The sequence below is a fragment of the Suricata suricatta genome, chromosome 6, assembly GCF_006229205.1.
Source record: "Suricata suricatta isolate VVHF042 chromosome 6, meerkat_22Aug2017_6uvM2_HiC, whole genome shotgun sequence".
NCBI lineage: Eukaryota > Metazoa > Chordata > Mammalia > Carnivora > Herpestidae > Suricata > Suricata suricatta.
The window spans coordinates 96190172-96207118 of NC_043705.1; the positions used below are offsets into that span (position 1 = coordinate 96190172).

General features: G+C 37.9%; 2 protein-coding genes across 3 annotated transcripts in view; one reads left to right on the forward strand and one right to left on the reverse strand.

The window, feature by feature from the left end:
- The window catches only part of HMMR (hyaluronan mediated motility receptor), a 42514-nt gene extending 33869 nt beyond the window's left edge, over positions 1-8645 (reverse strand). For both annotated transcript variants that reach the window (XM_029942901.1, XM_029942900.1), the window contains exons 1-3: positions 8526-8645; positions 4029-4127; positions 3488-3567 (exon numbers count right to left, since the gene is read on the reverse strand). In XM_029942901.1, coding sequence (XP_029798761.1) covers positions 3488-3567; positions 4029-4127; positions 8526-8571 — 225 coding nt within the window. In that variant the 5' untranslated portion in view covers positions 8572-8645. The remainder of the gene's footprint in view (positions 1-3487; positions 3568-4028; positions 4128-8525) is intronic.
- A 341-nt stretch (positions 8646-8986) lies between these two features.
- NUDCD2 (NudC domain containing 2) lies at positions 8987-15438 on the forward strand. The gene is made up of 4 exons (XM_029942902.1): positions 8987-9422; positions 12023-12071; positions 12522-12673; positions 14939-15438. The coding sequence occupies exons 1-4, from the start codon at positions 9234-9236 to the stop codon at positions 15020-15022; spliced, it is 474 nt and encodes a 157-aa protein (XP_029798762.1). The 5' UTR covers positions 8987-9233; the 3' UTR covers positions 15023-15438.
- Positions 15439-16947: the final 1509 nt, after the last annotated feature.

A 16947-nucleotide genomic window follows, 5' to 3' on the forward strand; every position in this document is an offset into this window, starting at 1 on the left:
TTTTAAATTTTTAATGTTTATTTATTTTTGAGAGAGAGAGAGAGAGAGAGAGAGAGAGATACATAGAGAGTGAGAGGGGGAGGGCCAGAGAGAGAGGGGGAGATACAGAATCTGAGGCAGGCTCCAGGCTCTGAGCTCAGAGCCTGACATGGGGCTCAAACCCATGAACTGTGAGATCATGATTTGAGCTGAACTCAGCCATTTAACCAACTGAGCCAACCAGGTACCCCAAGTCTATTTTTGAGAGAGACAGAGACAGCATGAGCTGGGCGGGGCAGAGAGGGAGAAGAGAGAGGATTCCAAGTAGGATCTGCACTGTCAGCACATAGACCACAAGAAGGCTCAAATTCCCAAAACCATGAGATTGTAACCTGAACCAAAACCGAGAATCAGATGCTAACCAGATGCTAACCGACTGAGCCATCCAGGCGTGCCAGTATAAACTGGTTTCAATTTACTTACTGCCTTCGTTCTAAATAAGCTATATAATTTTTGCTCTATGTCTTTTATATCCAACAGCCTTTCTGATACAATGGCTCCAAACTCAGTATCTATCTTTTCCATGTTAAATGGAAAAAAATGGATAAGTATGTCAAACACAACCTGTTTTATATACTTCTAAGTTGTGGAGACAGCTATGTCAGTCTCATATTTATTAATTTCTCACCTGATGGAATTTTCTATCAAGGATGGACTATTGTTTTGGGGTTTTGCATAAACTTGTATGTAATTTAGTTTTCTAAGAGTTCTATAATTTATTCAAAATTTCAGAACTGTTTCGTCAAGAAATTTAAATCAATTTCTTTTTAAAAATGATTTTATTAAAAAGTTTTAATTCCAGTATAGTTGCCAGTGTTCTATTAGTTTCAGGTGTACAATATAGTGATTCAACAATTCCGTACATCACCTTGTGCTCGTCAGAACACGTCATCCATATTCCCATCACCTCTTTCACCCATCTCCCCACCCACTTCCCCTCTGGCAACCATCAGTTTGTTCTCTATAATTAAGAGTTTGTTTCTTGGATTTTCTTTTTTCCCTTTGCTTGTTTTCTTTTTTGTTTCTTAAATTCCACATCTGAATGAAATCACATGGTATCTGTCTTTCTCTGACTTATTCAGCTTATCATTATATTCTCTAGCTATCTATGTTATTGCAAATGGCAAGATTTCATTCTTTTTTAATGGCTGAATAATATTCCATTGTGTGTGTGTATTCATTTAAATCAAGTTGTAAGACAAAAACAGACACACAGACCTGTGGAATAGAAGAGAGAACTCAGAATTGGACCCACAGATGTATGGCCAATTAATCTTTGACAAAGCAGGAAAGAGTATCCAATGGAAAAAAGACTGCCTCTTTAACAGATGGTGCTGGGAGAACTGGACAGCAACATGCAGAAGAATGAAACTAGACCACTTTCTTACACCATACACAAAAATAAACTCAAAATGGCTGAAGGACCTGAATGTGAGACAGGAAATCATGAAAATCCTAGAGGAGAAAGCAAGATACAAACTCTTTGACCTCAGCTGCAGCAATTTCTTACTCAACACATTTCCAAAGGCAAGGGAATTAAAATGGAAAATGAACTACTGGGACCTCATCAAGATAAAAAAGCTTCTGTATGGCAAAAGAAACAATCAACAAAACTAAAAGGCACCCAACAGAATGGGAAAAGATATTTGCAAATGACATATCAGATAAAGAGCTATTATCCAAAACCTATAAGGAACTCACCAACTCCACACCTGAAAAACAAATAATCCAGTGAAGAAATAGGCAGAAGACATGAATAGACACTTCTCCAAAGAGGACATCCAAATGGTCAACAGACACATGAAATGATGCTCAGCTTCACTCATCATCAGGGAAACACAAATTAAAACCACACTGAGATACCACCTCACACTGGGCAGAGTGGCTAAAATGAACAAATCAGGAGACTATAGATGCTGGCGAGGATATGGAGAAACGGGCACCTGCCTAAACTGTTGGTGGGAATGCAGCTGCTCTGGAAAACAGTGTGGAGGTTCCTCAAAAAATTAAGAATAGAACTCCCCTATGACCCAGCAATAGCACTGCTAGGGATTTATCCAAGGGGTACAGGAGTGTTGATGCATAGGGGAACATGTACCCCAATGTTCATAGCAGCATTGTCAACAATAGCCAAAACATGGAAAGAGCCTAAATGTCCATCACCTGATGAATGGATCAAGAAGATGTGGTATATATACACAATGGAGTACTACATGGCAATGAGAAAGAATGAAATCTGGCCATTTGTAGGAAAGTGGATGGACCTAGAAGGTGTCATGCTAAGCGAAATAAGTCAGAAAGAGAAGGACAGATACCATATGTTTGCACTCATAGGTCTAACAGGAGAGCAGGAGAGACCTAATGGAGGACCAGGGGGAGGGGAAGAGGGAAAGAGAGTTGGAGAGAGAGAGGAACACAAAATTTGAGAGACTACTGAATGCTGAAAATGAACTGAGGGTTGAACGGGAAGGGGGAGGGGGGAAAAGAGGTGGTGGTGATGGAGGAGGGCACTTATGGGGAAGAACACTGGGTGTTGTATGGAAACCAATTTGACAATAAACTATTTAAAAAAATAAAATAGCTATCTGTATGTAGATTTCATAAAATGTGCATATTAAAAAGTAGGAACACATCCCAAGTTGTTCCAAAAACATTTAAGTTTTCCAACAATAGAAACAAGTATCAGTTTTTATATATTATTTAAAATTAAATAGTATTAAAAATATAGCTCTTCACTTTGAAGTACTCAATAGCCACATGTGGCTAATCACTTCCATACCAGATAATGAAGCCCTATATTATGAAACAAGAAACTTAGATAATCACTAAGTAAATGAACAAGTCTAAGCTTTGGTTTCCCAACCTTGAATCTTTCCCACATTTAACAAATCACTCTTTGCAACTCCTTAAGAAAGTACAACTTGCTTTATGAACTAATGGAAACAGTAATAATAAATAGACTGTTGCACAAGTCATAACATGAAGTCAATTTAGTCTCCCACCACTCCGTGGCAGTTTTTGAGTAGCAAATAAATCTCTTTTAGGCATTAAAATGTTCTTTTTTCTTTTTTCTTCACCAAGATTTACTCTTCTGCACATATAAGCAAACAAAACCAAAACATCTCAAACGATGAGAACTAATATATCAAAGTACTGCCTACTTTTTAAAGGCTTACTAGGTGTTAATTTATCTAGATAGAGAAATGACTGAGAAGTGGAGACCATTTTGTAATTCTGAACTCCAGACACATTTAAACAATATATTTAGTAATGATGTACGCTGAAATATCAATCTTGCTAGAGTTCTAATGACAATATTTTTTATTAATTTTAGATTTACTTATAACCTTAGTTTATACACTTGACCCATTCTAGTCAAATAAACTACCTTTCAGAAATGTTTTCATGATTTAAGTACTAAACCAGCTCTAATATCAGAGTTCCTCACCTTTAATCCCAAAGTCTTAACTTTTCTTGCTGAAGCAGGCAAGGTAATATCTTTGTCAACATTAAGATTTTGTTGTGATTCTATAATAAAACATATTGTAAAGATTTTAGTTGGGACTTACATGTTTGAAACACAGACAACCCAATTTCCAAATTTCTTATTATAAATATTAGTGAAGCAGTATAAAGTTATTTTTTTCTGTGTATGTCCAAATAATTAGTTGTACAATAGTATTTACACATCTAATACTTTTCTGATTTTCCTAATATTCTCTGACAGAAGGTTAAACTGATTACCAAAAGGGAAACTATATATCTATGTAAGTGTCTTGCTTAACTTTCCCGGTTATACAACAGTGAAATGATTATAGCATTATTCTGCAGTTGACTCTTTTGTAAAGTCATCAAATAAGAAAATTTAAATATAACTGTAGCTTCTCATTTCTAGAAATACAATGGCATCTTCTAATTTAAATACTTTTATTCATAACTTTAAAACTTATGAGATCATAATACCATTATGTTATTCGGGAATCCATTACCTTTCTGTTTTTTAAATCTTTGTGATTTCTGAAAGGATACCGGTCCTTTCACTACTTCTGAAGTTGTAACATCATAAGCACCTGGAGATGGTGCACAACCTAGAGGAAACATAAAACATATTAATTAATGTCTAATGTCATGCTACTTATGATCTTAAGTTAAAAACCTGTCATAGTATGAGTGATATAAATGTAAAATACCATTAATAAATTGTTTTCTCAGTGGCTCCTGGATGGCTCAGTCAGTTGAGCGTCCAGCTTAAGCTCAGGTCACAATATCACGTTTCGAGAGTTCAAGCCCTACATCATGCTTGTTACTGTAAGCACAGGGCCTGCCTCAGATCCTGTCTTCCCCTCTCCCTTTGCCCTCCTCCATTCATGCTCTTTCAAAAATAAAAAAAACTAAACATTAGAATAGTTTGCTTTTTTCAATGTAAAGATGGCACCCATCTGATATTACAAAACAGGCCTCCTTATGAAGAACATCATTATCTTCCCAAATGATATTTCTTTCTTTTTTTTTAATTTTTTTTAACGTTTTATTTATTTTTGATACAGAGAGAGACAGAACATGAGAGGGGGAGGGGCAGAGAGAGAAGGAGACACAGAACCGGAAGCAGATCCAGGCTCTGAGCTGTCAGCACAGAGCCCGACGCGGGGCTCGAACCCACGAACGTGAGATCTGACCTGAGCCAAAGTCGGCCGCTTAACCGACTGAGCCACCCAGGTGCCCCCCCAAATGATATTTATTTTAATGAGTCAAAGGAACACAGGCAACTGAGCAAAACAGCAAAGACAGTCTTGAAATAAACATCATGAAAGAACAAGCAACATGGCTTTGTATTAAAGATTGAATATAAGAAAAATAATATTTGAATCAACCCTACTCAAAAAGAGTCACTGAGGTAATTACCATCAGATTCTGGAAATAATGATCATTTTTTATGTACTGATACAAAGATTCCAATCCTGGGAGCTTTTAGATCTAAATGTGGTCAATAAGGGGTTGAGGAAGCAGATCTCCAATCAGGAGAAAGTCCCAAAATGAAGTACAGAATTCAGTGGGGCATCTAAAATAAAGGCAGACTTAGAAACATTAATCTTGGCTCGCTCAGATCTCTCACACTTCACAAACTGTTTTCACCTTGGGGTAAACAGGAGGCTGACAGGGGTTTCCCTAAAAGCAGTTTAAGGGTTGCACATCTTAACACACCTATGTCACTCATTTGGAATAGGAGTCAGAGGGAGCAGAGTAGAATATATTATATTTTAACATAACAAGAGACTTTAAAGAAAACTGCCAGCAATGCTGTTAGCTTTTTTAGGGAGGTGGGAATGAGTGTATGCAGAGTCTATAGTTATTCTTTCCTCTCTACTTTTATTTTTTATTTAAAAAATTTTATTTACTATTTTATTTCATTTCACTTCATTTATTTAGAGTGTGAGCAAGCAGGGCAGGGGCAGAGTGACACAGAGAATCCCAAGCAGCTCTACGTCATCACCACTGATCCTGATGTGGGGCTTGAACTCACAATCTGTGAGATCATGACCCTAGCTGAAGCCAGGAGTCCGGCAGTTAACCAACTAAGCCACCCAGATCCCCCATAAAAAAAATTTTTTTTTATAAAGCTCTAGGCCCACCTGGGGCTTGAACTTACAACCCTCAGATCAAGAGTCACATGCTCTAACAACTGAGCCAGGAAGATGCCCTGCTCTCTGCTTTTAGGAATGTTTCTGTGGAAAAGTGTGAGAAGCACTGGTCTAGACTTGTCAGAGCAGCTAAAAAATAAAATGCTGTTAAATTCTTGTATTCTGGTTCATCATTAGTTCTACACTCTCAAAAGGGGATATGGGCCAGCAAAAGATGGAATGGTGTACAGTGACTAAGCAGCATCATGCGAGTTGAGAACAATTAAAATCCTACTTAAGAAAACCTTCCCTAAAGACGAAAGAATCACATTGGATAGTCATGGGGATTTAGATTCAAGAACTAGGTTGAAATCCAGGCTTTTTGAGACTGTAGTACATGTAGTACATGCCATTTTCACGCTCTGGGTCTTTTCCTTACTAATGCTTAAATGTACGACATCACAGATACATATGACTTGCTAGAAATGTGGGGAGAGGGGACATTAGACAAACAGGATGGGATCTCCTGAGAGAGATCACAAGTTTTCTGGCACAACTTCTATTTTGATCAACAACGTTCAGAAACTGACAAAGGTAGTCAATACTTGTAAACAAACCAAACATTTTATGTTTATGCTTCAAATTTACAGATGTCTTTATTTTCTATTTCTTCCACTTAGAATGGACAGCCCATCTTCCAGTTTGCCTGGCTAACTCTCACTTACCCTTCAGATCTTAGCCTCTTCCAGTTTTCTCTGAATCCCCAAATCAGGCTGGAAACTTCCTTCCATAGCAGCCTGTGAATAGTGTTCTTATCAAAGAACTCAACCCTTTTGTAATGGCTTTTAATACACTTTTCTATTTCCCACCTAACATAATGTACTTATTTATCTCCCAAGTTAGACAAAATTGGTTGAAATTAGAAACTCTCTTGATCATGCCTGTAACCCCAGTATTTTGCTCAGGGTTGAGTTTGGCAGTATGGTGACGGAAACATAGAAAGTCACTGGGGATGTCAGAATGGGAATAGAGTTTTGTAGTTACCCCATCAGGGTTCAAATCCAGTTTTGTATGCCAATCAATAGAGATTACTATGTGCCAAGTACTTTCAGTCATAGGGAAAAGATGTGAATGAGAACATTACACTCTCTTGGGGCGCCTGGGTGGCTCAGTTGGTTGAGTAGCTAGCTTCAGCTCAGGTCATGATCTCAAGGTTTGTGGGTTCGAGCCTTGCATTGGGCTCTGTGCTGACAGCTCAGAGCCTGGAGCCTGCTTTGGATTCTGTGTCTCCCTTTCTCTCTGACCCTCCCCTGCTCGCACTGTCTCTCTCTGTCTCTCAAAAATAAATAAAAAACACATTTAAAAAAAAGAGAACATTATACACTCTCATTTTCTAATCTAGCTTTAAGACCCCTGGAAAGTTATTTCCAACTGAGGCTGAATTCCCTAGTTATGAAACAGGAATAAAAGAGTATCTTGTAGTTGTTGGATTACTAGAGTAACAAGAGAAATCTCTACAGCACTCACATATGCACAAAGCATCAAATAAATGATAACTATTATTTCTCCTGAAACTGTGAATCTGAAATTTTGTGACACTAGTAAAGCCAGTTTAATCTGTTATAAAGAAAATAAAATTCTCCTTAAAAGACACACTGCTGAGAGAACTCAAGAGAAGGTTCTTTGAATAGCCAGGAAATAATACATTGCCTGAATCTCTTAATTTAGAAAATATGCTTGTGCTGATCCATTTGTCACTTGGCCTTTGTTTGTGAACAAAGTGATTCTTATTTCCATTTGCATGTTGGCTAACAAGTTAAAGACAGCACAGACAGCACAGAACCTGCTTCAGATCCTCTGTCTCCCTCTCCTGCTTGTATGCATGTGCTCTTTCTCTCAAAAATAAATTTATAAAACATTAAAAAATATATATTATAATGGGTAATGGATAAATCATGGACTCAGTACAGTTATAAAACTCCTCCTTTCCTCACGTGTACAATGAGGACAGTATTAGTACCTTTCTCACCTGGCTGTTGGAAAGAATAAACCAGATCTAATAGGGAAGACCTTAGCACAGTCCCTGCATACAGTTTGTGTCTACTGAATGAGTGCCTCACCAACCACACCTGAGTCTTCCTGGTTATCCTGCTTGTGCTCTACAGTGGTTAAGAGCACAGGATGGATTCAGGGAAGTCTGGTTTCCTGTCCTACTTCTGCTAGTTTGGTTGTGTAACTCAGGAATGTTGGGGAATTAAAGAATTAATAATTAATGTAAATACTGAGCATGGTACTGTTGATATTACCTGTTATTACTTTATTAACAATATTCTCAGTAAGTCCTGCTACCACAATTTTACCCATAAACTGCCATTACCAATCAGCTTTCTTTTATTCGAGTGGAATATCCAAAAAAACCCCCCAAAACCAAAAAACCAAAAACAACAACAAACAAAAAACCCCCACAAGTTCATATGAAAAACAGGAATCAATTTTTTTTTTAAATAAGTGAGGCCTTCTGGATTTGACCATCAAATAGCTACTAAATAGCCAAATAGTGTCCTTCTCCCCATTTCCTTCCCCCTGCTTTAGTTTTTCCACAGACTTAATTGTTTATTGGCTTGTACTGTCCACTTGAATGCAAGCTCCATGGGGCTGGGACTGTGGTTCATTCACTGCTGTATCCTTCTCACTCTGAATAGTGCTAGGCATGTAGTAAATGCTTCGTATAGGTTCCAGAAAAACGAATCAGTTGAAGGAAACCCACTCTAGCCCTAAAATCGCCAATTTGCCACTGATGAAGGGAACCGAGAGGGGCAAGGTCGTGACAACTTATCCCATTCCCCCAGCTCCTTTCCCCGTACGCACCAGAAGGGTCATTGAATCGTTTCAGGGGCGCCTTAGGAAAGGACATGTTGACCACCAGCTCCACAAACCGAAGGTCCCTAGCGGTTCTCCGCAACTTCCTGCTGCCTATTACAGCTTACTGGTTACAGTTTCAAATCTCCCCGCTTATTCCCCGCCCACCTTCACGTCACCAGGTTTGAAAACCAAAACCCTGAGCACGCCAATCCCGGCTACGAACATCTAAAGAGCATGCGCACCCGGCCCCGCCGCGTCTAATTAGCGGCTCCGTGAGTTCCGGTTACCAGCCAATAGGAGACTATTACTGCCTCCTCCCTCCCCCAACCCATGTCCAATCATTCCTGACGTTACTTAATTGTAACTTACAGAAGAGTAGCATTTGCGCAAGCGCATTTCATAGCTGACGAGGTCGGAAGTCTGCGTTTGGCGTCATATAGGTTGCAGTTGAAGTGAGTTCTAGTTTCACTGGTTCCAACATACTCCCACCGTTCCTTGGGTGTAAACTCCCTGGGTTTCAGTTCTTTCAAACCGGCTACTGCTAGGGTCCTAAATGGCCATTGAAAAGGAAAAAGGCACACGCTGAGACGTCGCTTACGTCCCTGCGCATGTGCAGTGATCTGAGCGGCGAGTCCAGGGAGTGGCCTAAGCGTGGAGACTCCGCGCGTGCGCTCACTTCGCTTCTTGCGGCTGCAGCTGGGAGGCTCCTGGAGTATGTCGGCCCCGTTTGAGGAGCGCAGTGGGGTGGTTCCGTGCGGGACTCCGTGGGGCCAGTGGTACCAGACCTTGGAGGAGGTGTTCATTGAAGTTCAGGTGCCGCCAGGCACTCGCGCCCAGGATATCCAGTGCGGCCTGCAGAGCCGGCATGTGGCGCTGGCCGTGGGTGGTCGCGAGATCCTTAAGGTAGCGGCAAGTCGGGGCTTGTGCTCAGTTACTTCCTGGCCTCTTAAGTCTCCGAGTCCTATGGTTCATGGTTTCCATAGAAAGGCTTGGATTGCCGAATGGCTCCTTGCCCGAAAGAACGATGGCATTGGCCTAGTTTTGTTCTGGTCGGAGACCCCAGTGGTGCTGAGTTGACCGTGGAGATTTGAGGAGCCCAATTTTCTGCCTTTATTTCTCAACCCAGTGAAGCTGCTGCTTTTGTTCCTCTGCGGGTCTTCCCTTGGATCTTTGTAGGAACAAATGTTTATCATACACATGTTTTTTTACTGGCACTGATTTAGGTGTTAAGAGGTCAGAGGTGAGCAAGACGTAAGTTCTTGTAGGGAGGCTATAAGAAACTAATAAATGTTTAAGCAGTCACGGGAAAGTAATGAAAATAAAGGTTAAGGATGTAGGGATGAGGATTCAGAGATGATGTCAGGTGATTTGTTTTTTCATCAAAATGAGAAGAAATTTGCATGTTTGTTTGTGGAGTGGTTAAGCACATAGTCTAGAGGTGTTTGGAGAGAATGCTACCTCTTTTATTCTCATTATGCTTCTTGGATCTGAGAACTTTTTCCTGGATAAGCTTTATAGTTAACTTCAATTACTTTGAAGTTGGACTTCTTTCCCGGATTACGTGCTCAAGATGTTTGATGATAGTGTAGTGAAGGGAGATTCCTTGATGTAGGATACCTTTCTCTGCCGTTTCTCTAATTTTGTAACCTTGAGCAAGAGATTATTCCCTATGTCATAATCCACAAAGTGTGGTAATTATAGTACCTTTCTGATAGGATTGTTTTGAGCATAACAGCTATCCATGGGAATTAAGAGTTTGGGCAAGTGCTTGGTAGGTAACTAGAGTACACTAGGTGCTAGCCATTTTTTTTTTTTTTAATATGTGGAAGTGCTTTACGTGCCTCAGAGAAAAGGAGAGAGTCACGTGAATGACATTGATTTATGTTGGCTTGGCTTTTAATGACCTTTCGAAAAGTTGAATCCATAGTTTACTGAACAGTGGTTTAAGGTTACAATTCAAATTTCCCTTAGTAATTCTAGTAACTTTATTTACAATTTAGCAGTAACTTCAACTTTAGGATTTTAGATGTAGTTTTAGACTAGTAGGGTTTTTTTCTCACTAGTATTGAAATATGAAAAATGTGTTCATGTGATGTTTTAATTTCATTTCCTAAAACTTAAATTTGGCAAGTAGCAAGAAATCAAAATAGATTTGAGCAGATGCATTCTCTTTTATTTTATTTTTTTAAATGATGTGTTTATTTTTATATTTTTAATTTTTAAAAAATGTTTATTTTTGAGAGAGAGAGAGACAGAGTGCGAGCAGGAGACGGGCAGAGGAGAGAGAGACACAGAATCCGAAGCAGCCTTCAAGCTCTGAGCAATCAGCACAGAGCCTGTCACCCGTCTCGAACTCATGAACTGCGAGATCGGGACCTGAGCTGAAGTCAGAGACTCAACCGACTGAGCCACCCGGCCGCCCCAGATGCATTCTCTTATCTTTTAAAAAATTTTTTAATGTTTATTTATTTTTGAGACTGAGAGTGCGGACAAGGGAGAGGCAGAGAGAGACAGAGACAGACAGAGAGAGAGAGAGAGAGAGAGAGAAAATCTGAAACAGGCCCCAGGCTCTGAGCTGTCAGCACAGAACCCAATGCGGGGTTCCAACCTACAAAGCATGAGATCATGACCTGAGCCAAAGTCAGACACTTAACCGATTGAGCCAGGTGCCCCTGCATTCTCTTTTAAACTTATGTTCTGCTGATTTCTTTCTTAAAACAAGTTTCATCACAGCTTATCTGAAATCAGAACTACAGTATGTGCTTTAAAATTTTTTGATGCTACATTGCCCAGCAAAGAGATTGAACCAGTTTTTTAATGTTTATTTTAAAAGGCATCATTTCTTAATTTCAGCAGGGAAGCTAGTTCATTTTAATTGGTAAAGTTAAGGCATTTCAGATATTAGTTGCACGTTTGGTTATTAAGTGATCAGTAGTAATTATTCATCTCCTAAAAATTAAGGAGCCCTAATCTGTCTTTAGAGAGTCTTGTGTAGTCAGAGTAAATATTCCAAGTAGTGTGAACTAGGTTCCATTTCACTTGCTAGGAGGAAAGATAGGGTTGAACACCTATCAATATGCTGAAATGGTATAAAATTTTATCTCCCTACTAACTGTACCAGACTAGACAATTAACGTCTGGATTAGATAGGGAATTAGCAAAGTTGGGGCACCTTGGGTGGTCAGTTAAGCGTCGACTTTGGCCCAGGTCATGATCTCACACACTGAGTTCAAGCCCTCCCAGCTTCTGTGCTGACAGTTCAGACCCTGGAAGCCTGGTTTGGATTCTGTGTCTCGCTCTCCATGATCCTCTCCCACTTAACACTTTGTTTCTCTCTCTAAAATAGATAAACATTTAAAAAAATTTATTAAAAAAGAAATTAACAAAGCCTTAAATCATGAAAGTCTTATAAAAATTAATTATATATTTATGTTTTTAGTATATTAATATTTCATGTACTGAAACTTTTTATTTTTGTATTGAAATAAATGTTTATTTTTCAGGGCAAACTCTTTGATTCAACAATAGCTGATGAGGGAACATGGACTTTGGGTAAGGGGGAATCTATAATTCTTGGAATCTTTTTAAAAACTAATTTTGTTGGGACACCTGGGTGGTTCAGTTGGTTAGGCATTCAACTTTGGCTCATGTCATGATCTCATGGTTCGTGGGTTTGAGCCCCACGTCAAGCTCTGTGCTGACAGCTCAGAGCCTGGAACCTGCTTCAGATTGTGTGTCCCTCTCTCTCTCTGTCCCTCTCCTGCTCACACTCCTCTGTCTCTCAAAAAATAAAAAGTAAGCTTAAAAAAATAAAAAATAAAAATTAATTTTGTCTTCCAACTTAGTGTGTTTCTTCTGTTGTATTAGGTACTTTGTCTTTGCAGCTTTGGTAGTTAGAGGGATAGAAATGTATTGAAAATAGTTATATGTCAAGATTACCTAATGGTTTTTGAAAATAGAAAATTTAATATGAACTCTAATTTCTTTGTGATTTTTGTTTAGAGGACAGAAAAATGGTCCGTATCGTTCTTACAAAGACAAAGAGAGATGCAGCAAATTGTTGGACTTCTCTTCTAGAATCTGAATATGCAGCTGATCCTTGGGTGCAAGACCAAATGCAGAGAAAACTTACTTTAGAAAGATTCCAGAAAGAGGTAAGTCAGATAAGTATATAGGTATGTATTGTTAAACATCTTAAAATCATAGAAAAATTATTTTTTGAAACTAAAACTCAAATTTGGTTATAGAAAAATCACAAAAAAAGTTCTTTAAAAGAATTTTTAAAGTTAAATGGTTAGAAAAACTACTGGTGTTTCGTTTTTGTGGATTTTGTTTTTTCAAATTTTCTGGGGAGGGTTTTGTTTATAGTGCCATAATTTATAAGTTTAAATTTACTTAATGTACACCAGTAATGCGTGAGTGAACTCAGAAAAATTTAATTAATAAAGACGTAACAGTGTAAAAAAGGGATAGGTTCCTTTCATTAACATCTCCCCATTCTTTGGTTTTTGTCTCATTATCTCATTGATACGTTGGTTTGCACGGGATCACACTATATGTATTGTGTTGTTTTCTTTTTCCTTCTAACTCTTCAGAATGTTTTCTAATTTGTATCATTATTAGTTATTTAGCTCTTTCCTTTTGGTAAGATTTGGATTTTTCTAATTCTTTCTATTTCAAAGTTTGTTCTTTCATCTTTTTGAAACTATTCCAATGTTCTGTTTATTTATCTAGGAGAAGAGTTACTGGATCAAAGCACTCATTAAAGTTTTGATGGATAATTTTGGTGTATATAATGGTGATTTCCAAATTTGTTTCTCTAGTCTAGATTTTTCTCCCAAATATTGGGTTCACGTTTCTAGTTGAGTGTTCAGCATCTTCACTTGCCAATATGACCTATCAGACTCGACATACTCAACATAATTCCCTGACTTCCTCCCACACTTGTTATACCTCTAGCCTTCTCATCTTTGTTGACGGAAACTACTTGTTCAGAAATGGGAAATCATCCTCCATTCCTTGCTCTCTCTCACACACCCTATCCAATTTGTTAGGAAACCTTACTGGCCCTACCTTCTAAGTGTATTCAGAGTTTGTCCATTTGTCGCCATCAGCTTTACAACCACTCTGATCTGGACCACCTGTAATGTCTTGCCTAGATTACTCTAATAGCCTTCTGATGGTTCTCTTGTACCCTTGCCAAGATACAGTGTTCTCAAAATAGCATAGCAATCCTTTTAAAATGCAAGTCAGAACACATCGCTTCTCTTAGAACTCTTTCAGTCTACTAAAAGACAGAGTCTTTTTCCAGGCCTTATCTGATCCGGTCGTCCATGATCTCCCTGACTCTTCTACTACTGTCTCTTTCAGTGATACTACCTTGGCCATAATGGCCTTTTTGTATTTTTGAATATTCCAGGTCTTTCCTTTCTGTCCTTTTGACTACAATGTTCTCCCAAAGCTTGGCTGACTTCTTCATTGTTTTCAAGTCATTGCACAGCAGAGCATAATTTGATCTTTGATCATCCTATTTGAATACTATAATCTCATTTCCCTTATTCTGCCTTTTCTCATTTCTTTTCCCTTTCCTTTCCTTTCCTATCACTTGCACCAACTTTTAACACTCTGGAGCTGGCAAGCTGTGGCCCATGGGTAAAATCTGGCCCACTCCCTGTTTTTGAAGTAAAGTTATACTGGAATACAGCTATGCTTGTTTTTTTGTGTGTATTTTCTTTCATATAGCAATACCAGACTTAAGTAGTTACGGCAGAGACTGTATGGGCTTCATAGCCTAGAATATTTACTACTTGGCTCTTTAAGGTAAAGTTTGCCAACCCTTGTCCTAGCTAACTTACAGTTTTATTGTTTGTGTCCTCTGTAAGAATGGCAGCTCCACCAATGCAGGGATCTTTGTTTTATTCACTCTTAAATTCCACATGCCTCTAATGATATCTCCCAAACAGTTGTAAGTTAGTAAATGTTTGTTGAATAAATGAAATGACCTTCAGAAAGATTAAAGCGTGAGATAGTACTTACTTTGTAGTATTATTGTGAGGATTAAATATGTTGATATAAATGCATTGCTCTTAGAACCCTGCCTGGCATGAGGTAGACTCTCAAATGATGCTAGTTATTAAAATCTGTTTTCACACTTCTACTAAAGTATATGTTTGCCCATACACTTTTCAACATTTTAATACACGTATTGATTTTCTAAATATTTGTAGATCTGAAAATTCAAATATACCTTCTAGTTTTAAGTTCTATTTTGGTGATTACAGTGAGGTTTAGTGTCTTTTGACATTTGAATTTCCTGTTTTGTCAGTTGCTAGTTCATGTCTTTACCATTTCCCTTTTGGGTTACTTATATTTTTCCTTAAAAGGTTTATTTTCTCATCATTTTTTTTCATGTCTTTTAGAATCCTGGTTTTGACTTCAGTGGAGCAGAAATCTCAGGAAACTACTCTAAAGGTGGACCAGATTTCTCAAATCTTGAGAAATAACCACTACAATTTTTTTGCTGCATTCTATGGATCTCAGCAGATGTTGCCAACTTAATCAAAGGAACAGATTATGTGGTGGAAGGAGATGTGGATACCTGCAGTTAACAAATTGCAAAATATATTTAACTATGGTTCTAAAAATTGTATTCAAGTATGATTTACATAGGAAACATCTTAAATACTGTGGAAGCTATTCTATTAATAGAGAGTAACTTTTTTTTGGACCTCTTTTTTTGCTCAGCATGAAATTTTATATGCTGCATTTTACTAAATTCATATTTAATCTGTATTTTTAATACAAAAAACCTTAGGGTATAGATCATGTGAAATGACTGGGTGCCTTCAGGGACAATTAAATTTTTCTTTCAGTAAGTGTAATGCAGGAATAATGATCAATAAACTTTTCTAAATAGGAATTACGGACCCCTTTGTCCAAGTATACCAGTTCATACGAGAACTATATTACTGAAAAAAGTTTAAGAAAGGAAAAGTCTGCAAATATATTCTGAGTAATGTAATTTTAAGAGTTAATGAAAATTTTTGAAGTAGCATATTGTTCCTTGGGAGATGACTGTCAAGAAATTGAAAAATAGTTAGAAACCTAACAAAAGGAATGGGTTAATGCAAGACAGAAGCAGTAAAGTGGATGGGGCTATTGAGCGAGTCCTTTGTCAGTGACAGAAAGTAAATTATGGGTAATGTTTATAAGTCAGTGACATAATTTTGCTCTTCAGTGATCCAGACATATAAGTACGAATTGTCTTTTAAGATTGTATTTGATTCTTTTTATATCCTTTGAAACTTAAAAATATCTCTCTCTATATTTTTTAAAGGTTTTATTTTTAAGTAATCTCTATACCCAGTGCGGGGCTTTAACCTACAACCCTGAGATCAAGAGTCTCATGCTCCAGCAACTGAGCCAGCCAGGTGCCCCTAAAAAATATTTTAAACAATGCCAAATGTTTTCTTCCTGAACTGTTTGTAAGTTTATAATATGATGCTACATCATCTCTGAGTACGTTAGTGTGTATTTCTTTCAAAGGACTTGCTCTTACATCACTATAATACAATGTACAATACAATTCCTGATTAAAATCAGGGAATTGGCATTGATACCTTCTGACCATCTCATCCTCACATCTTCATTGCATTCAGGTTTAACTGATTGTCCCAATAATGCCTATAGAGCAAAAGGATCCAGTCAGAATCATGCCTTGCCTTTAGATTAGATGTCAGAGGTCTTTGGTCTACTTCAATCTGTAATGTCTTCATTTTTTTCTTGACTTTTACAGCCTTAGCACTTTAGAAAATTATAGGCTGGTTTTGTACAATATCCTTCATTCTGAGTTTTGTCTTATATTCTTGATTAGATTCAGGTTATACATCTTTGGCATGAATGTTACAGAAGTAATGCCATGTTCTTATTGCATCCTATCATGAGTTAGTAACTTTGATTAGTCCTTTTTTCTGATGGTGTTTACTTAGATCACTAAATACGTGGTATCTGCCAGTCTTATCCACAGTAAAGCTATTCTTTTAGGTTTATAATTATTTTGTGGGAAAGTAGTTTCAGAATACTACCTTGTTTTTCATCAGACTTCCAACATACCTATATGGACTCATGATTTGCTACTTTATTCAGTGGGTTAAAATCTATTACTACCATTACTGTGATGCTCATGTTATTTCTTGATTTGGCAAGGGGAAGACCATTCTAGGTGGCTTCTGTCCTTTTGACATATCCCATCATTATTTGAGTAATTTCTTACTCCCTTGCACAAGATATACCAGGCTTACGGTTTCCCTGTCCTAGCTCAAGAAATAGCTATTTTTTTTATTAACGTGCCCTGATTCTTTTAAATGGAGGATGGTATTTAGAAGCCAAGATTTGTGTGCTAGTGAGCAATTGCTGTTGGTGTATGTGT